The sequence below is a fragment of the Malania oleifera genome, chromosome 4, assembly GCF_029873635.1.
Source record: "Malania oleifera isolate guangnan ecotype guangnan chromosome 4, ASM2987363v1, whole genome shotgun sequence".
Classification (NCBI taxonomy): Eukaryota; Viridiplantae; Streptophyta; class Magnoliopsida; order Santalales; family Ximeniaceae; genus Malania; species Malania oleifera.
The window spans coordinates 80,034,200-80,056,655 of record NC_080420.1 but is presented as its reverse complement, the minus strand read 5'-3'; the positions used below and the strand labels follow the sequence as shown (position 1 = coordinate 80,056,655).

General features: G+C 37.4%; 1 protein-coding gene across 1 annotated transcript; it reads right to left on the bottom strand.

Moving 5' to 3' along the window:
- Positions 1 to 1,273: 1,273 nt before the first annotated feature.
- Positions 1,274 to 14,511, bottom strand: LOC131152957 (peroxisome biogenesis protein 7). The gene is made up of 2 exons (XM_058104927.1): positions 14,227 to 14,511; positions 1,274 to 2,537 (listed from the first exon to the last, which is right to left on the bottom strand). Exon 2 carries the CDS (start codon positions 2,489 to 2,491, stop codon positions 1,547 to 1,549), a length of 945 nt encoding a protein of 314 aa, XP_057960910.1. The 5' UTR covers positions 2,492 to 2,537; positions 14,227 to 14,511; the 3' UTR covers positions 1,274 to 1,546.
- Positions 14,512 to 22,456: the final 7,945 nt, after the last annotated feature.

Below are 22,456 nucleotides of genomic sequence, written 5' to 3'. Positions count from 1 at the left end.
ATAATGATACCAAAACGACTCTAAAAGAGATAGTAGAATAGAATAATAAATTCTTAGCAGTAACTTATCAAATAGGAAAAACAATATTTTTGGGATAACAATTTAGATAGATAAAGAAATTCAATAAGAAAAAGGAATGTGTATGCAGAGTACCATGTGCGCGCGCGCATGTGTATAGAGATATATATATATATATATATATATATATATATTGTGTATATTATTTATTTTTCCAGGCTAAAGGATAATTGATTTGACTGCTCATATTAGAAATTTTTTTCTATAATTTTTAATACAGAGATTTTATGATATCGTATAAAATAATTAAGTCATCAAGTTAAAGAGTAAAATGTGAGAAAAATATAGAACGCAGGATGTTATAAATGAAAGAACAACTCTTCCTGTGTAGCCTAAGCCCCAGTGGCTATTCTACCTAAAAGGATTTACAGGTATTATGTGATTAGATGAAAAGAAAAACCAGATGACTGTCCAACCCAGAACCCAAAAAATTATTAGCTGTTCAATGAATAAAGCTTGGCATTCTATGCTGGAGGCATCAAGACCAAGGTTGAATGGTAGGGGGTGAAATGGGAGAATAGGATAGGTGATGAACCACCTTGGGTTATGCAGCCCGAGCACGGTGTTGGCCTCGTATCTAACTCCGACATTGAAAACCAAATTTCATTTCCTCAGAAAACACAACCAAACAAATATATTTCCAGAAGGATTTTGGCGTGTTGCATAAAATTTCCAGTACATCACCCTAATTGTGGACTCCGGTGCAATGAAAAATAAGAACAAAAGACTCATCCATGAGTTATCATTTCATGATCGACATGTCATTAAAGCACGAGTCTTAACAATGACCTAGTTTGTATGACCATCATCAGAGCAAAGACCCAGCAATAATTGGTGGTGTGATTGTGATTGTGATGGTGATGGTAGTGGGTTAAGTGCAGTAAATAATTTGAAGGTAGTGATAAGTGAGAATGTACTAGGGCCAAAAAATCCTTCAAACTGTTTGAACAAAGAATCAAAAGCACTATAATTCTGCATATGTTTGCAGTAAGTCAATGCACAACTCTTTACCATAGCACATAACAAACTTTCTTTGTTAATTTATTCTCCATAAATATTTTGTACTAAGACCCATAATACTCTATGTGCTTTTTAAATATTGTGATTATTTCATTAAGAGGGAATAAAGTACAAAAGAAGTTAAGAAATCCTCAAATAACAAAAGAGGGTATGCTGTAAATTACACAACATGATATGAAGACTACAGGATGACATCCGTGCATTTCTTTAATCAAATTGTCCAACAGCAGGGGATTTTCAACTTTCAGTAGAATGCCATTTTATTACAGTAGTATACAAGGGATTATTTGGTAAACCGTTAATCGACATCATCAACAAAATAAAAGTTGAATTACAAATGAACAACAATGACAACTTACCCAGTAATAAAGCCCAACAAGTATCACATTGATCACTTGCGCTGTTGCACAACTTGCCACGCCACTTTACCATCAGTTTTAAATGCCTTTTAAGGTGCTCTTGGGTCCGTTCCATGCTGCCAAACACAAACAAGCTCATCCCATCCAGTGCTTGCAATAAGCCCCTCGACAAGCACGCTCATGTCTACCCCAACAGCAAACTCTGTGTGGTGATCATACTTCCCCACAAGAGCATCCTCCACCATGTAATCCCACAAACAAACAGTCATATCATATGAGCTTGAAATAATCAAATTCTGCCGGTGTGGAGAGAACTTCACCTTCCTGACAGCATACCCATGCCCATGAAGCACCGTCACAGGAACCCTAAAGCTCCTCACATCCCACACCTTTATCGACTTATCAACTGAAGCGGTGGCTAGAACACATTCATCATACTTATTCCAATCACAAGAGAGAATCTCAAACTCATGTGCTGGGAGAATCATTGTAGACCCAGGCTCTCGCACATCCCAGACACGCACAGTACAGTCACCGGAGGCAGAGGCAAAGACATCACCATGGCGGGGGTTCCACACTGATGAGTAGACACAGTAAGCATGCTCTTTGAAGGTACGAACACTGGCAGGACGGTCAAGGGTCCAGAGCTTGACAGTGTCATCCCAGGAGGAGCTGAGAAAGGAATCACGGCGAACAGGGTTGTAGTCGACAGAGTGAACCTCACGGGAGTGCTCTTGGAAGGAGCGTATGGGGTTGGCGGTGGGAGGGAGGGAGAGGTCAAAGAGCTTGACCGAGCCATCGGCAGCAGCAGCAACAAGGAGAGAATCATGGGACTCAGACCAGGCAACATCATAGACACCATCAGCAGTGTCAAAGACAGCTAGCTCAGAGATGGAAGGGGTGAGATTGAGGACATGGACACGGCCATTGCCAAGGATGCCAAAGTTCTGGGCAGTAGCAACGGCAAGGCGGGATTCATAGAATGGGCTGAACTTGACGGCATAGCCGTTAAATGGGATTTTAAAGACTGGCATTTGTTGATGGATTTAGGGTTTTGATATTTGTTGTGCGTGGACCCACCTAAAAATATTAAAAAAAATAACAAATCATATTTAACAATGTCAGTTAACAGAATGTTATTTTCTAAGTAAAATAAATTTACATATTTTTATGTTTATTCATAAAAGCATCCAAAGAGACAAACAGACAACAAAGCTGCAAAAAAAAAAACAGTAAAGCAGGGGGGCAAAAAAAAGAGGCCAGAAGACAGCAAATCAGAACAGGCAAAAACGGCCAAAAGAAATAAAAACCATAGCAAAACAGCACCAAAATTCATGAGAAAAGAACATAAAGACAGAAGAAAACACAGCATAAAATAGTAACACAGCAGCAACAAAAGTAATTTCTAGTATGGAATATATGTGCTCTTAAAACTCTACTAATGACATGTTTAAAGTCTTAAAATGATTTACAAAATTCACTCCTAGCCCAAGGGAAGGAGGATCATAAAAAATTTTGAGAAAAAACAACACTAAAATGGAAGAAAGTAAATATAATCTTTCATTACAAAAGTGCTAAAATTTTTTCTTCTGTAGTTTGATGGCTCACCCAGACAGCTCCCAGGTTCCTCACAAGCTCCAACAATACCACTCTTCCTGTCTTCACACTGTCAGTTGGTTAGCTTTTAGCTGCTTCATTTGTTCCCCATCCCCATGTACAGAGGACTACACAGACTTGAGCATGACAAACTGTCACTTTATCCCAGTATATACACAAGGATTTCAACTCACGTAATCAAATTGACTGGCAAAAAGATAAACTTCTACAAGGTTTTAAATTACTTTTTTTAGAAAACCAAAAATTCTAAGGTGCCTTTCAAAACTTGACAACCCTATCAAACACTATGAACTAAGCAAACCATTCAGTTTGACAACCTCCTCAAAGAACATTGTAGCTACATGTGATCCATTGAAGGTTTTACCACACAGGAAACCAAGACAAAATGTGTCAATTTGGAGAACCAGTCAACTATATAAAAATGGAATCGTGTCCTTCGCCTGTTTTAAGGGGGCCAAGAACAAAATTCATACTCAAGTCTCACCAAGGGATGTGTGACAAAGGAATAGGGGTAATAACAACTAGTGCTTTGTTTCCTAGATTTAGCCAGCTAACAAGTATGACCCTTGGAGACTTTCGTAGTCAAATCTGTCCTCAAAGAAGGCCAATGGAATTTATCCTCAACTAAGGCAATATCTCTACCCAAATGATCAATTAACCCACCATCATGCAATTCCAGGATCAAAAAAAATCCCTAAAAGAAGTGTGAGGGATCCACAACCAAGTACCCTTGGCAAAGGAAGTGGGGTATAAAAACAAGTGTTTTGTTTTAGCTGGCTAACAAGTAAGATCCTTGGGGAGACTATCATAGTCACATCCGTCTCAAAGAAGGCAAACATAACTTATCCTCAACTAAGGCAATTTCTCTACCCAAATGACCAATTAACCCACCATCGTGCGAGGGATCCATAACCTATTGCCTCTAAACATACAACTCTCATGCAACCAACCCCCTACGATTACCCTCACTCCCCTCTTAGAAAATGAACCCAAAATCACTTATCCTTCAAGCAATCAAATCCAATAATCTTGGCACTCATGACATGTAAAATTACAATGAAGTGACTGAGGTCATCAACTACCTTATTCGCAATAAAAGAACAATGTTTGAGAACAAAGGTGTACTCATGAAGGAATCCTACCCATCTGGCATGCTTAGCACAACTTTTTTGTGAACACTTTTTCACTTTAAAAAAAAAAAAAAAAATGCAATAAGATGTTCTCTAGCAGGTAAAGGGATCTAATGAAACTTCCCTTTCTTAAGAATAGTTCTAGGCTCAAGCCATTCCCTGATGGTTCTAATCTTATTATAGGATTGTGTTATACCTTGCACAAAAACCACAAAACTACACAAAGCTGCACTTAGGTCAGCATACAATTTAACTTTTCCCCACAATGACAACACTTGAAGAAGATTAACCAAGTGCTCCACCATAGTTTGACCACTGAGAAGTATCTTATCAAACAAAGCACTAGGAATTCCCCAACAAATGGGTACAAGACATGAGTTATAACCCTCATAAAGGAGTTAGGAGCAACAAAGTCAAATAAACCATCTTGGGTCTTGACTTTAGTTTTCCACTCATTTCCTCACCTACTTCTAATCTAGTGGTATCCACTGCAAAGATAATTATTGAGTACCAACTAGAACCACGCATGTCCTCAACCCAAGTATGGAAATCCATACTTGATGGTAATCTTATTTATGGCACATCCTCCAAGATCCATCTTTTCCCATGGATCAAAAGGATTGGCACAACACAACGAGTAAGACTATGCATCACAAAACCCCTTTAAAAGTTCTTTTACCCACCTATTTGATTACTTCTGCCTTAGAATCTGTTGTGTTAAATATTGATTAATTAGAACGGGAACCAAATATGTGGCATGTTAAATAACTCTCATAGACGGAAACTCATGAAGGAGCTACTGAGACAACATCCCCTATAGCATGAGACAACACAAGTAGAATCACTGACCTCAAAGGAATCTCCTTGACAACGGCAGCCACAAGTACTCATTCTTTAAACTCACTTTTCAAACCACTGCAGCTGGGGCTGACCTCTTGCTCATAGTCATTGAGTGCGGACTTAGCAGGGTTAAGAATTATGTAATTTTGCTGCACCTAAATACATCAGAGTTATCTCTACCATGGTTAGTTGCATTCAAATCATACAACTAAGGACACCCTAAATGAATACGGGTCACATCCATAGGTAACACATTGTAATAGACCTTACCCCAATAGTCTCCTAATGGGATAAGCATTAAGCAGCTCTCTATGTTTGGTGAAAATGATGTGCAGCTCAACTTTAGGATTAACCTAATCAAAGCAACCTATGACACAACATTCAAACTACTAACCCCATGGATGAAGAACTTACAAGACTTATCACCACATTTAATAAAAGAGTGCAAAATAGAGATCCTCTTTCAAACATATCATTATCCAATCTTGAACAAAACACACCTCACAACGCCAACATGGGTGTCGTCAAGCTCAAAGTTATCAACTGTCTCACCCTCATCACCATGGTACTAAAGGGCATCTACAAATCTTATCCTCACTCTTCCTACAAGATAACTAACTCACTCTAAAGTAAACGCTCACAAGGGACATTAAGTAGCTAGGAGGACAGCGACAAAACTAGACTGAACGCTCAGAACACCAACATGGGTGTTGTCAAGCTTAAGTTACCAACTCTCTCACCATCATCGCTAGAGTATTCAATGGCATCTACAATATCATCCTCGCTATCCTGAAGGTCAACTAACTCACACTTTAAAGTAAAGGCTCACAACGGACATCAAGTAGCTATATAACGTCTGGGAGGACAACAATGACAGTGGACCAAAGAAGAACAATAATCCTAGTGGTACTTTCCTTAGAAGAAGACTAGGAGATGATCCTAAACTGTGAAACAAGTCAAGATCGTATTAAAGATAAATTCCTAGCTTGCCTTGGCCTAATCATGTGAATGAATGTCCTGCAAGAAGTAACTTTTAAGTACTCCTTGTCAAAAGCATTTTGGTAGGAATTCTCAGCAATCTCAATAGAATACAACTCAACTTCACAACTTCTCTACTAATCTCCTCTTTTAAGACCACTAACAAACCTAATGACTATATGACATGCATCCTCAACAATACCATTGTGAAGCATAAGCTCCTCAACACACTCCACAAAACTAGATACTATTTACAAATGAGGTGCATTTATGGTTCAAGAGTTGCCTTATAGTTGATTCCTATGCAAGAATGGAACGTACCTTTTTAATCTCTATCTCCTTACCTCACATTAAGTGATAGGGAGCTCTCTTAAGCATCAAATGTTCATATGCACACATTGCCTATATTTTTTTTCTAGCCCAACCAACTTCAATTTGGCAAAATCCCCTTTCTCCTCGCCCTTAGTGCAATACCACTCAAAACAGTCCCCCATCTCTTTTGTCAGACCAAAGAAAGTACTAGGATCTAATTTTCCATCACAGTATGAATATCATCCTGGACCTTTTAAGCAGTATGTCCTAAATCCTCCTAGTCATGCTTCGGTGGGTATGGGAAATACCAAGGAGTATAATAGCACTTCATATGATCAATCTCATCAAAACTCACCCTATGCCATTTGAACCAAAACTCTAGATGGCTTAAAGCTAGACGGGCTGAACTTCTCTACTGGGTGGTCTAAAGGGTTGACTCGCCTAGTTTGTCAATAGAAGGCCATAAATTATGCCTTGATAATAGCTATAAAATCTAGGTTGTATATATTTTCATAAATAGGAGAGGAGATTTAGCTTACCATGTATAGTTTCCTAAAATCACTCCATGTAAATTAGCTAGCTTACCATATATAGCTTCCTAAGATCACTCTATGTAATTAGTTTGTATAGATTAAAGTTTCCTTGTATAATTGGCAGTCTTACTTATATAATGAAAGACCTTCACAAAAGAGAGAACAATTTGAACCATTATGTTATGGTATCAAAGTCATTCTCTAAGAAATCTCAGTCCTAGTTTTCTCAATCCTAGTTTTCTCAAACAGGCCCCTTGTGCATGGTATGAGAAATTTACTTCTACCCCACTCAAGTTTGCTTTTCTCAAAAGCAAGTATGATGCATCTTTGTTTCTTCGCAAAATTAATATTGTTGTTGTCATTCTCTTAGTGTATGTTGACAACAAAATCATCAAGACACAAGTATGCCCAGGATTTGGTGGTTGCTGCTGGTCTCCAGGACTCTACCCCCCTTGATACTGCCATGGAACTTAATCTCAAGTTGCGCAAAGAAGAGGGTGACTTGTTATCAGACCCTGTAGCCTATCGTACACTGGTTGGCAGCTTGGTCTAGCTTACAATTACTAGACCTGATATTTCTTGTGCAGTCCAACAGCAATCTTCAAGTGGCAAATATTTTCACCAAGGCTCTCACACGGCAACAGCATAATTTTCTTACGAACAAATTGATGCTTATGAATAACCCACATCAATTTGAGGGGGGGTGTCAATTGAAGGCCATAAATTATGCCTTGTTAATAGCTATTAATCTAGGTTGTATATATTTTCATAAATAGGAGAGGAGATTTAACTTACCATGTATAGCTTCCTATAATCACTCTATGTAAATTAGCTGGCTTACCATATATAACTTCCTAAAATCACTCTATGTAAATTAGCTGGCTTACCATATATAACTTCCTAAGATCGCTCTGTGTAATTAATATGTACATATTTAAGTTTTCTTGTATAACTGGCAGTCTTGCCTATATAATGAAAGACCTTCTCAAAAGAGAGGACAATTCGAACCATTTTGTTATGGTATCAGAGCCATTCTCTAAGAAATCTTAGTCCTAGTTTTCTCAAACAAGCCCCTCATGCATGGTATGAAAAATTTACTTCTGCCCTACTCAAGTTTGCCTTTCTCAAAAGCAAGTATAATGCATCTTTGTTTATTTGCAAAACTAAGATTGGTGAAGTCATTTTCTTGGACTCTACCTCTCTTGATACTCCCATGGAACTTAATCTCAAGCTACGCAAAGAAGAGGATGACTTGTTATCAGACCCTGTAGCCTATCGTACGCTGCTTGGAAGCTTGGTCTATCTTACAATTACTAGACCTAATATTTCTTATGCAGTCCAACAGCAATCTATAAGTGGCAAATATTTTCACCAAGGCTCTCACACGGCAACGGCATAATTTTCTTACAAAAAAAATGATGCTTATGGATGACCCACATCAATTTGAGGGTGATGTCAATAGAAGGCCATAAATTATGCCTTGTTAATAGCTATTAATCTAAGCTGTATATATTTTCATAAATAGGAAAGGAGATTTAGCTTACCATGTATAGCTTCCTAAAATCACTCTATGTAAATTAGCTGGCTTACCATATATAGCTTCCTAAGATCACTCTGTGTAATTAGTATGTACAAATTTACGTTTCCTTGTATAACTGGCAGTCTTGCCTATATAATGAAAGACCTCCTCAAAAGAGAGGACAATTCGAACCATTCTGTTATGGAAGTAATAGGAAATCCAGAAGTGGAAAGAATACCCTACTATAACCCTACAATACGGAGACCCGCTAGATTGCCTTGACTAAACAATCTAGGTCTTGCACGATAAGCTACTTACCCTAACCATATGACTTGTGCAAATTGTTCATTGAGTGGCTCAAGCTTTTGATCTATAAAGACTGGAGAATGCCAGATAAACAAAGTTTAGGGTTGATCTACACAAGCTCAATGGGAGTGGGTTCATTGTTCTCGCGGCCATGAAAAAGTGCATTAAATGCAGTTGAAAAAATTATGCTGAGGAAGATTAAACAATACTACAAGTAATATGAATCCTAAAATTACTACAATGCACGCATACTAAAGCTAGGTCAAAGTGATAGAAACATGATCAGTTAAAACTGCAAATGGCAGCTCAGGGATCCACTTTTCATAACAAAGGTAAGGAGATACTACTGTCAAATGGATTCAAAAAATTATCCACCGACTCAAATGAAGAGAAGGCCGATTTGTTATCCTCATATGACTTAGGGGGGAGGATTTATTGATCAATCAGCAGCCAATGAAAGGGAAAGTAGCCAATCACGGTGGAGGGTCATATTCAGATGAGGAGAAATCTGATTTGGGGGAGGCAGTTGAAATTGATGACGAGGAAGCAAGGCAGAACTCAGATTTCGTTACCAAATGAGCATCACATTATCCATGACAAAAGAGGCAATATGGCAAGAAAAGCTCAGATCCAAGGACTTAGCCAATATCAGTCAATTTCCTTTTCTTCAGTCCTAAATTCTTTGGATAATCCTCATGCTCCTAAGTCTCCTTCAAATTCTCTGGCTGGGAGCCTTGGAAATTATCTCACAGAGGCTCAACAGAAAATCAGTGCTTCTTCGTCATTTAAACTTTCACCAAAGCTAAATCCTACAAACTTCAAATTACCAGTCTACCATGGGTAATACGTCCAGAAGGGTAAGAGATTTTAGGCTCATTAGCTTGATCACGAGTCTCTATAAGATTTTAACAAAGGTTTTGTCAAAAAGACTAATGAGAGGCTTTGGAGAATACCATAACTATGGTTGAGTCTGCTTTTTCTAAGGATAGACAGATTTTAGATACAGTTTGAAAGCCAATGAAGTGGTATATGATGTGAAAGGAAAGGGGGCAGGGTGTGATTCTAAAACTTGATTTGGAGAAGCTTATGATATGGTGGGTTGGGGTTGTTTGGATGAGGTCATGGGTAAGAATGGCTTGGGATAATTTGGAGGAAATACATAGGATGTTTGTCCTCGACCAATTTAACTAATATGGCCATTATTGTGTATGGACAGCCTAGGATTGGGTTAGAGCTTGCAATGGGTTGAGGCAAGGGACCCCCTTCTCTCTTGCTCATCCAGGTGGTCAACAGGTTAAGTAGAATGATACTCTAGCTCAAGATTTGGGTGGGATAAGAGGTCTTAAGGTGGGAAGCAAAAGCATAGAGGCATCTCACCTTTAGTTCGCAAATGATACCATATTATTCCAAAATATACTTAGGTTTTTTAGAATTTTCGAAAAGATTTTGAGATTAAAGATCAACATGGAAAAAGAGTGGGGTGTCTGGGATTAATAAGAATCATGGTGTTTTCAATGGATTCAAGGCTCCAGTTGGTTGTGAGGCCTTGACTTGATCTTTGTCTTACTTAGGTCTTCCTTTAGAGGGTAATCATGCACTAGTTGCCTTTTGAGATCCAATGGGTGGAAGAGTGAGTAGGAAATGGGAGAGCAGGAAGACAGCCCATTTGTCCATAGGGGGTCATATTATTCCCATTTGTGCTTCCCTTTGTAATATTCCTTTTCATTTTTTTTATCTCTGTTCCTATGAGAGTAACTAGTATTTTGGGAAAGTCCAATGAGAGATTTCTTTTGGTTTGATACCAGAGATAATAACAGGGTCACCTTCTTATTTGGGATGTGATTAAGAGATCTAAGTTTGAAGGGCATTTGCTGTTTGGGACTTGGTAATGTGATATCTAAGAACATTTTCTTGGTTGGGAAATAGTTATGGAAATTCCCCTTAGAGACAGAGTTCATTTGGCAAAGTTGCAAAAGCCATTAGAAGCACAATGTTCATAAGAATGGTCGGGATACAAGAGGAAGTTGTAGTGCTTCTCATGCAGGTCCCTGGAAATTCATCTCGCAAGTTACCTAGTTGTTCTTTCCTCTCAATCACTTCAAAATGGGCAATATGATAATTTGATTTGGTTTTGGGAAGATCTTTGGGTGGGGGAAGTTGCATTGGAGGTCTTGGTGCCCCATCTTTTCATATTATCTTCCTTTTACAATGCTTCAATTTCTTCTTTTTATCACTGGGTACTCTTACTTGGATTTCCACTTTCTAAGGACTCTTGAGAAAGAGAAACTAATAAGCACATCATTTCAATGAGTGTTTTGGAATCCCTTGCTCCTCATTCGCAAATTGATTCTAGGGTTTGGTTAGGAGATTCCTCAGGTTCTTTCTCATCCAAATAATTTTTCCTTCACTTGTTGAAGCCTTCAACCGCCTCTTCTTTTCCTTGGAATAATGTTGTTTGGAAGGCTAAGGTCCATTTTAAGTTTTGAGGTTAGGGCTTCCATTTGGACTTCGATTCTTAACAAGATTAATACAAATGACTTGTTGCATGTAAGGAGGTTCTTTAAGGCTATCAGATCATCAATCCAAATAGCTGTGTGACGTGCTTCGAGTCTAATAAAGCCTTGTGCATCTCTTTATATATTGTCTAGTGGCACGATAGCAATGGCCTACTATTTTATCTATTTTTGGTGAGATGTGGGTAGTTTCACCAAATAAGGCGGAATTCTTGCCGGTGTACTATTGGGGTTTTAGAAAAAGCAAAAAAGGGGTGGCGTCATGGAAATATGTTGTTTATGATATTCTTTGGACTCAATGGACCAAGAGAAATGTGGAGGATTTTGTTATCTAACCTCCAACGGTTTGGAGGACAGCACTTTTATTACTGCTTTTAGCCAAATAGTGGAGGGTAACTTGTCCTCTAGTGTTTGTATTATTGTTTGTTTTTAATGAATTGAGTTATTCTTATCAAAAAAAACATGTGCATGATTTAGCAGAGTCCAAATTGTCAGCAGCCAATTGGCTAATGACATGAACAAGAATGCAAGCAAATCTGTACTCAAAAGTACTCATACAAAACAAGAAGGCAGCAATTTTTCTATGAATTTTTAATGGAAATAAGAAACTTGGACCTATGCAATTTCACTAAATTTTCCTAATCATCTAAACATTAATAAAATTTAATGGAAGATTTTCTTAACCTCCTAAGTACCCTAACGCAATCTTGCATTCAGTCTCAGATTATCCTACAATTTCCCAGACTTCTTCCAATCTCCTGTAGAAATGTTGAATATCCCATAAATAATCTTCAATTTCTTGCAATAGGCATGAATACCTCCAAGAATCCAATAAATTCTCACAGGCAACCACAAAATACAACAATGAAATCTCATTTATGCCAGCCAGTGCCATTTGGTTCTCCAGAATGTGGACTCAAAAAGGACCAGTCAAATTTCTCATTAATAGCTTCAAAATATTCCAAAGAAAGTCAAAATATCATGGTTGGGGCAATTTTTTTTATTCAATTCTGGAAGTAGCAGAGGGACAATGTGAGTCCCACACGCATTGCTAGTGCATGAGCTGCTGGAAAGGACCTCTAGCAATGGTCTTCAGTGGAATATCAGATGGTGCAAGCTCGTTGGTCGTGATAGTGTGTCAAGAAAAATCCAGCTATAGGTGGATTTCAAAGGGGTAGCAGCCAAAAATATTTTGGCCACTGTATCACACCATGAGTGTCGTCAGATGGCAACGAAATTTCAAGAAAGGCCTTTCTAGGGGTTTCGTTGACAATGGTGGGGGAGGTGTCACAAAATATCTCCAGTGAAATCAAGTTCGACAACAAGGGGCACAATTGTAATTTTCAGCCTAATCTAGTGATGAAAATTGCAGCAACCACTGTGGATGCGGTTCAAATTTGGCTCTGATACCAAATTGATGCCAAACAGCAATGAGAAAAAAAAGGACGAGATAGATAGAAGAAATAGAAAAACAAGAGGAATAGAGAAGCAAGAAGAAGAAATATGAAGAAAAGAGAAATATGAAGAAAAGAAGAGCAAAAGAAGCTCCATGTTTTGGAGAGAGAACAGGAACATAGGGGAAATTCTGATTTCCAAGTGATAATTGACATACAACCGCCAAATGCATATATACCCCACAGTTAACTGCACGCATAACTACAAAATAAACCCAAATAATAAAGAAACACAAAATAAACAAAGTTTACTACAGGAATTTTAGTGTCCTAAACTATGTCTAAAGTAAGCATGGTAAATAGGTGGCCCAAATGGCAATGATGGTCTGCCATCAATATGACTACAGATCAGCAAAAACATTGTAATACATGTAAAAATAAAATAAAAAATAAAAAAATGAAATGTACTAAATCCATAAACATTGTGCAAACTGGAGATCAGAAAAAGTTTGAGCAAGAAGGTGAGTAAAAATAAATACTCTTCCATTTTTTGTTTCTCTTTGGGCACACTCCTGGGAATTTTTGGGGGGATTTCATTGTCTGGCCTCCAACAGGACTGAGCGGCACTTTTGTAAAATTTCTTTTAGCTGCATATGGAGGATGTCATATCGTCCAACATTTGTACTATTTTTTCTTTTTTATGAATGAATTTTATCTCATCAAAAAATTGAATAAACTCAGATATTTTCCATTATCATTTTTAAGCATAAATATAAACAACCCTACGTCAATATCATTTTACTGCCACAATTCTCACTCTTCAAGTCAACAAGATATGAGTTTTTTTGGTTTGATAAACTCAACAGGATAGTTCACGATATTTTCTTGTACTCTTTTAAGGTTTTAATCTCCTCTTTTCATAATACGATTTCTTCTATTATCAAAGAAAAATTATAATATGTGGATTATGCTCGGTAGTATGTGGGCAAGTGTATATGTGTTTAATTAAATTTTATAAAACTACTCATACCACGAGCAATGTCTTTTTAAGGAAAAAAAGTATTTGTTTCAGATATTAGTGATAGTTATTTTATAACAGTATCATGATAGTTACCAGTGATATTTTAAAGTACTGGCCGAAATTCATCCTAAATTGAACATATTGATAGATTTGCGATTCTGCTTATATTTGGATCACTGTATAAATCCAGATTTCTGCCCATTGGTTTTGAGATATATGGAACTACATATCTAGGAAGCACCATTATCAATATGAGCCATTGATGTGACAAGATATTAACACTGCAATATTGCAGTTTTGAAAAAATAAGGATATGACGCAGCAAGGATACGTCAATTAATTCATATAAATGATAAATATAGAGGTAACACTCAATCTACGATTATACATTCATCAGCTACATTCATATTGGAGAATGTTAGAATAATCAAAATTAAAAAACAGAATATATAAATTCATAAACATGGCTGATGGGTGATGGCTCATTGACTCATCAGGAAATTAAGACACACACACACACACACACAGACGCAGAGAGTGGACGATGACTGGTCGGAGAGAGCGTGAGAGAGAGGGAAGGCGAGGGGAGGAAAGGAGAGGACAAACCACGGTAGCAGATAAGGAAGAAGTCGAGCCGAACAACTGAAGAAGCAAAAATTTCCCTCCTGCGACTCACTCCATCTGGCTTGTCGCTGCTCCGGGGACTCTTCTGGTCGTCGCTGGTACGGCGGAGCAAGAGAAGCCTGGGAGGATCTGAGGTGAAGGGTGCAAGAGGGCAGTCGCAGCCTTGCGGGATGCGAGGGCTCCGGCGACTCTCGACTCTCGTCTCGATTTTACTCTCTTTTTTTCGGGGTTGCGTCTCCAAGTGACGGAATCAAAAGGACAAAACGTAGCGTTTTGGTCAATTTAACCAAACCAAAAAACACAGTTTTTCAGAATTTAAATTTATTTTAATCAAAATTATTTGAAATAATTTAGGTGAAACTTTATCTCCAAAATTGATGCTTCAAATAAAAGATATCGGGTTTTTTTCTTTTTTTAGTTTTTCTATATGAAAATATTTAATAAAGGTATGGGAAACTTTAATTTCCACTTTGATGCTTCCTATAACTTGCTAGATGGTCCAGTGTTTTTTAAGTAAAAGATACTAGACCAACCAGCGTCTTTTGCCTAGGAGAGCCAGGTGTCGTTTGACGCGTGGCAGCAAATAACGTTGGATCATCTAGTGTCTTTTGCTCTGGTTTTTCAACGTTTTCCTCCACCATTTTTCACACGATTTGCAGAGCAGAGTAGCCAAGGGAGAACTGAAGCTGACAAAAGGAGGACTGACGGTCGGACAAGCTACAAGTGACCATTGCATGGATTGAAGAGGCAACCATTGTGAGACAAGAGAGAACCCGAACATTGGTGAAGGTATTATATAAAGGGGAGATGAGATAGGTTTCCACCATTTAAACTTTGATCTTGTTTTTTTACAATTCGTAATTGTAAGTCCAAATTTGTGTTAATTTGTAGTATGTTGACCTTATAAGTCATACCCGGTTTTGATAATGACAAATATTCTTGGTATTTGATGATTTTCAAGTTTATGTGCAGGATCATACTAAACTCGATCATATTGATGGCATGCGGCAACTTAAACAAAAATGAAGACCCTGACATGTTTATCAATTGTAATTTATATTTATATTCTTTCGAGTCTGTAATATATATTTAAGCCAAGGTCTGTAATAATTTATGCATATCATGCATATAGGAACCATAAGCTCAAATGACTTTAGATAAGACTTCGGTCGACCGACGTTAGGTTTTTTAGACTAACTCAAAGACCTTAGAAAGACCCTAGGTCCCTACACTTTAATAGCACATGAAATTAGGACCTTAGCCCAAAAATCATGAAGTTTCGAGTGACCGAACTTAGCAAAGCTTATTTGCCTCGGTCGACCAAACCGTGGAAAGTCAGCATCGTTGACCTGACTTCGGGCGACCGAACTAGAATGAGTGTATCTTCCTCGGTCAACCGAAATCATTTCTAACTTTTCCCCAATTGTTCGGGCGCTCTAACATTCACGTGTAAAATACCCTCGGGTGACCGAAAGTTGTTGTTCAAGCTACCGAAATTATGTACAGGCAATCGAACCTCGAACGATTGAAAAATCGCTTGGTTTAGCCAACTGAACCTTAACTCGGGCACCCAAACTTTGAAAATCACATTTTTTCCGTTGAGTTTGTTCAGGTGACCGAACCGTGGTTCAGCCACCCAAAACTCTCGGGTTAGCAAATTTTTAACCGATGTAATTTGAGGTTAAATGGGGTTAATTTTCTTTAAAATAATTTTAAAAAATTTTAAAATTACCCTTGAGTCCCCAACGGTCATAATTTGCCCCTTTTCTATATATATGCTTTCATTTGTCAAAATTAGTGGGGATTAGCATTGTGATTAGGGCAAAAATGCTCTAAATTTTTTCAATCCAATTTTACTCATAATACTCCCAAATACTCTCCTACTTCATATTCCTTGATTATTCAAGCCTAGAGAAAGTGCTTAAATTATTTGTGCTCCATTATAAATAGCCCTAAACTCTCATTGTATTATTTGTTGGTTGATTTTGATATTGAGAGTTAGGCATAAATTTTCCCACTGATTTAATCTAATAAATTTTATGTGGGGAAAACTTAGTGGCTTGTGGGTCTTCGCATTGACATTGTAAGACACCTTAGCCCATATTTTTGTGTGCAAATATTTTTTACCAGCTTGATTTCAAACAACTCTTCTATTTGCTACATTAAGAAAATATTTTTTGAGTTTGTTTGAATATTATTGCTAGCATCTTTGAAACCCTAGGTTGATATTGAGATATTCTATATTGTGTTTCAAAGAAAAATTAGGTTACACACTCTAGTGCTTGCTTGAGAATAATTGTTAGACTGAGTGTTGATTGCACACATTTACATCACTGAGCTTATAAGTTTCTATATCATTGATGTGCATTGATTGATTGATATTATGTGTAGTGGTACATATCTGTTTAGTGTAAGAAGCATTTTATGTACGCAAATTATAGTGTGAATTTGTTGTATTCTAGGCGTGGGTCTGAAGAGAGAGATTAGCCTTTTGAATAGCCCCAGATTGGCTTAAACCTGGTTAGGAAAGCTAGGTGCACTATTCTGGTAAGGTGCGGTTGTAGGTTGAAGTCAGCCCCGTTAATTGACCTGGGTGTAAACGGTGTTGCTCCACCCATTAAGTGAGCATTAGTTGAATCCTTGAACTTGTGAGCTAGAGGCAAGGACGCAAGCACAGTTGGCTGAACCTCAATAACATATCGTGTGTGCATCTTATTTTTTTCGTATTTTATTTTCTGCAGATGTATGTTATATTGTGAATGTTGCACATAATTTAATTTCTGCACATTTTATTTATCTGCGCATTTGGAACTGTATAGAAAGACCCTAGGTTGTGGATATACTGTTGGATTAGCTAAACCTAGAAATAAATTTTAAATACTCAATTCACTCCTCCTCTTGTGAATACACCAAGGCTAACATAGTATAAATTAGTATTTGATACATTCAATTTGATTGTATTTGTCGCCTCTAGTGTGCATCTAGAGGGAGATGAATAGATGTTTTTCGTAGACAATAAAGATTGCTACAAAATAAAAATTTGGCAAGAAGCAAGTGAAAAAAATCACAATAAATGACAAAGCAAATAATCACAACAAATAACAAGATGAGTGAGAGAGAAGCCAAACATAGCGATTTAACGTGGTTCAACTCCAAGCTTACGTCCACGCCTTAGTACCAAGCCAAGGATTCCCAAATCTACTAAAGAAACTCTTTTCAAGCCAAAGAAGCATTTACAACAAGGGTACACAACCCAACTGCTCACCAAGAGCTACACCAAGGTGTTCACCAAGAAACACCTTTCAATGGCTCACAAAGAACCTCCAAATACAATGAATTAAAGGCAAGTGGTTACAATATGAGACGCTCCTTCTTGAGCTGATATTACAAGTAGAAATCTCACACTACTCTGTTTTGCAAGTGATGTGTAAATAAGAATAGAGTGTAAGAGAACTTGAGCAATGTGAAAACCTAGAATGAATGCTTCACTAATTTTCTCAACAACCAAATGCTCAATCAATGTTGTAAAATGAATGCTAATGGGGTATATTTAAGGCCAAAGAGACAAGCATGGCGCTGGGTAGCCATTGGGCATTAATGAAGATAAGATGAGGCGAAAACTAGTGGTTATTGTGCATTAATTACAGTCTGCTCGAGCTCTCTAGTCGACCATACACTGTCTCTGGTCGACCATACATCCTTTTTGGTCAACCAATCCTCTATACTGGTCGACCAGTCACCTGGTCATTTCAAAAAATGAAGCTATTGGAATTTTTGGTCTTCCACTCCCCTGTAATGGTCGACCAGTAGCCTGGTCTTTTCTCAAAATAAAGCTACTAGATTTTATGGTCGACCACTCCCCTACAATGGTCGATCAGTCCTCTAGTCTTTTCACAGAAAAGCCTCTAAATGAGCTATCTTATGCAATGGACAAGAACCGATGAGATACAAATGATCAATGATGCTTATTGCTTGTCCAAATTAAGTTTGAAGGTGTCTTGTTTAGAAAACCAAGTTTAAAAGCTCATTTGACATTTCAAACACTAAGAATGATATGATATGCAAGGTAGACTTAGTTTATATGTGATATACTATATGAACTCCATGCATATGCATTTGCTCAACTCTTGTAAAGTATTCTTATACACTTCATACGCACAAGAGTTACAGCATAATTCCTACCTCACACACAACCCAACAAACATGTAGAGGATATAAGCTTTCATATATGCTCCGGTTAGTTGTGCTATGGGTGTCCTACGTATGATCCTTTGCCCATTGCTTCTTTGATATACAACTGACCCTTATGCTTGCATTGGTATTATCCTATTTATCTAAACTGAACTTGAGGAAAAATATCAGTTAACCTAAGAACCACTAAATGGGTTATTATTATTAAAACAAGGTAGAATAAAAAACCTTAGCCACTAGGGCTAACGATATTTAACCAAATTTTGTGAGTGGAAGCATCATTTGAAAACCCCCAATTTGAGGTTAGGGTTTATTCATGGCTTAATTTGTTCCTATTTAATTTATTTGAATTTGTTCTTGTTTTCATGTGCAATTTGTTGTAGTTTGTGTTTTGGTATGAATTAATGTAAACATGTTTTGTTTTTAAAATTTAAAAAATCTTTGTCTTATTTCAATCATATTTACTTTTTCATCAGCATGTCGTGGAATGTGTTTTTTTTTTTAAAGTGAATTATATTTTAGGCAAATAATCAATTACCTTTTCCATTAAAATCTAAGATAGCTCCAATTATAATTATTACTTACCTAGATTTATATTAGTCATAAGAGTACAATTTCATATTTTGGAGGGCTCCCATAAAAAAAATTTATGAAAGCATTAGGTATCCTAGCATAACCCCGAGATACAAAGTCCCAAAAAATATAATATTTTTTAAAAAATTCATATTACTATATTAGAGTGCTTGATCATATTACAAAGTCACCGAGATGTATTAATGGATTTTTTAATTCATTTGATAATTCATTTGAAAATATAAGTTTTTGTTTCAAATTCCTTTCATCTTATGAGTAGTAGATCCTATTTAGTAATATTTGAATTTCCCATTTGTGGGTATTTGATCCAATGCCCATGGATGATGGAATAATACTTTTTTTTTTAATATAAACATGACAATCAAGCTTATTTGCTTAATGGATTTGGATATCTTAGTGGGTATGAGTCTTCTTCAAAAGCTTCCAATCAACTTCTCCTACCACTTTTTTTCTTTTGTTTTTTGTTGGTAGTGGTTAGGGTTCCTAATTTTAAATATTTGAGCATTTAAAAGAGACATAATAGTTATATTAATCATATATCATAAGACCACATCTTAGTGCGACAAGGAACACATGTCCAAAAAATATTATGCTGCCACCAATCTTCCTCTTCATCCTTTATTGTTGTTGCCATCATCCTTCATACCACCAATTACTCCCTTAAACTGGATAAACATCAACTTCCTCATTGTCTTCATTGCTATCATCACAACCAAGATGACAAGATCTAACGTCTCTACAACATCCTCTTCAAGCTTAGCTAGGTTCCCTTTTCATCCATAATCCAATCTTCACTTTTCATCCATTAAGGCATATTGACAAGCGAAGAGGTAGGATTTAGGGAAGGGGTATGATATAGGGAAGAAATCATTTGGTTCGAAGGGATAGTATTTAAAGCACAGTCCATCCATTGCGTACTATAGGGATATGTAGTCATATCATATTAACTGTGCAAACTGGTTTGTTATTTTCTTTATAGATTTCAAAGTAATACAAAAAAAATTCCAATTAATCAAAGTCTAAAATATATGCTTTTATGTTTTTCATAGGTCTTCACTATTTCTCGAGGAGCGATCTAAATGGCAAGAAGCTCAAGCACTGTTCCGGTGACTGTGTTATTGTACATGGGGAGAATTATAGCATGTGTAAAAGGTGTTAGTTATAGTACTAAGCATGTTCGAGTAATTCAAATAGGCAATAAGGTAAAATTAAACAAATTGTAAGCGAATAAATACAAATATTTGCATATTGATCCAAATCAATATGCATTACGGGTGACCGCAGGATACCCTATGCGAGGGTTAAATGACACAGTACAATATGAGGTTGTTCCTACAATAAATAACCACGATCTATGCATTTTGTTGGATGCACACTGCTCTAGCTCCCATTTTTTTACTATGCAATTATATATGGAGACCATTCCTCAAATTGGTGTCGCTAAGGATAGGCAAATGGAGACGCTTGCTGAACATGTGGTTAAAGTGGAAGAAGACACGCAACCAACACGTCATCATGAAATGGCTACTCCTCCCTGTATGGATAAGTCATACTGGAGTGCGAAGTTTGGTGGGGATGATTTCACTACTGTGGATTTGAATGAAGGTTCAGGATCATCATTCGAGCCACCAACATATCAAATGTCTGTTTATCACACGGATGAACAATTCGGGCGCGTTGAATTCCCCGCCGATTTGTTCTCCATTGCGAACATTGCGTTAGACGAAAGGATGAACATTACGAATGATGTTAATTTAGAAGACAAGGAAACCTACGAGCAGGAAACTGCTGAAGGGTTAAATGAGCTCACCGATTATGTGAATCCACACCCCCCCCCCCCCATGAAACGAATGATGCCATCTACAACGCATAGTTTATGGATGAACCTCTAATGTACGCTCAAATTGATGTAGATGCCACAGATGTGTCATGCCAAGAGGAGCTTCCTATACAAGTGACTTGTTGGGATGAGTCATTCGAGCTATGTAAGGGAATGCTCTTCGGGTCCAAAGATCAGTTGATAGCTATGTGTGGATTTATCACACTCGAACTCACCATGATTTCTACGTGGTGTAGTCTAACCCAATGTTATGGGTTGCTAAGTGTAAGGAAGAGTTTGAATTCAGATAGAGATTGCATGCAATGTTTCGGAAGAAACACAATTTATTCGAAATCACTCAATATGGTGGTCTATACACATGTTTGAATGAACTGCCATCACAAAACCATAACCAAATCACATCGTCGCTAATTGTTAAGGAGATAGTGAATATGATTAGGGGAGATGTGTCTACATTAATCACCACATTGAAAGAATTCATATATCATCGCTTCAGCTATTCAATCTCATACAAGAAGGTGTGGTTGGGCAAATAGAAGAACATTGCTAAAGTCTTCAGCGATTAGGAGATGTCATATCAAATATTGCAGAAGTGGATGGAAGCGATGTGCGGGTACAATCTTGATACTATAGTCAAGTGGAGGTGGACTTCTATTCCAAATATGAAAAATCTGCAACATTGGTATCTGTATTTTGGTCATTTGTAGCGTCCATTAAGGGTTTTCGTCATTACCCTCCCGTTATGTGTAGACGAAACACACTTGTATGGTAAGTATAAGGTAAGCTCCTTATTGTTGCGTCCCCGGATGCAAATAGGCAAATTTATCCCCTTGCATTTGCCATTGTACAAAAGGAAAGCTTCAACACATTGAATTAGTTTATATGTTGTCTTTGTTATGTTATTGATAAGGATAACATTTTCCTGATATCAAATAAGCATCCAGGCATCCTAGCTGCTGTGCAACAAAATTGTGATTGGCAACCACCACATGCCCACCACCAATTCTGCCTTTGGCACGTGGTAAGCAACTTTAATACTAAAGTAGAAAATGTCATTCTAAAGCGTATGGCAAAGTGAGCAGGAAGGGAGCATCATGTATGAAAAGTTGACAAGTGGATGGAAAGGATAATTGCTAAAGGTAGAGAACCAGCAAAGTAATTTTTTAACCAGATCCCTCCTCATATATAGACTTAGTGCCACGATAGTGGACAAAAGTATAAGAACATGACCACTAACCTTATGGAGTGTTTCAACGGAGCTTGTAGCCTCCTAATAATGGCCCTAGTGCAACTAACATTTTATTGCATTGCACCTCATGTCAATAGTCAACAGGATGCTACTCGTAAGGAAGTTGCTGGATGAAATGCATTTAATCTATATATACTGTTAGACAGGGAAAGAGGGAAGCTTAAGGCGACTAGACATCGAGTCACGACATTCAACAGGTCCACTGGTACATTTAGCATAACAATGACACAACAAAGGCCACATAAAAGAAACAATGTTCAAACTTTGAGCATTAATGGACGTCAATGCTCATATAGGAAGTGGCAAGATTTATAATTTCCCTGCTCCCACCTATTAGT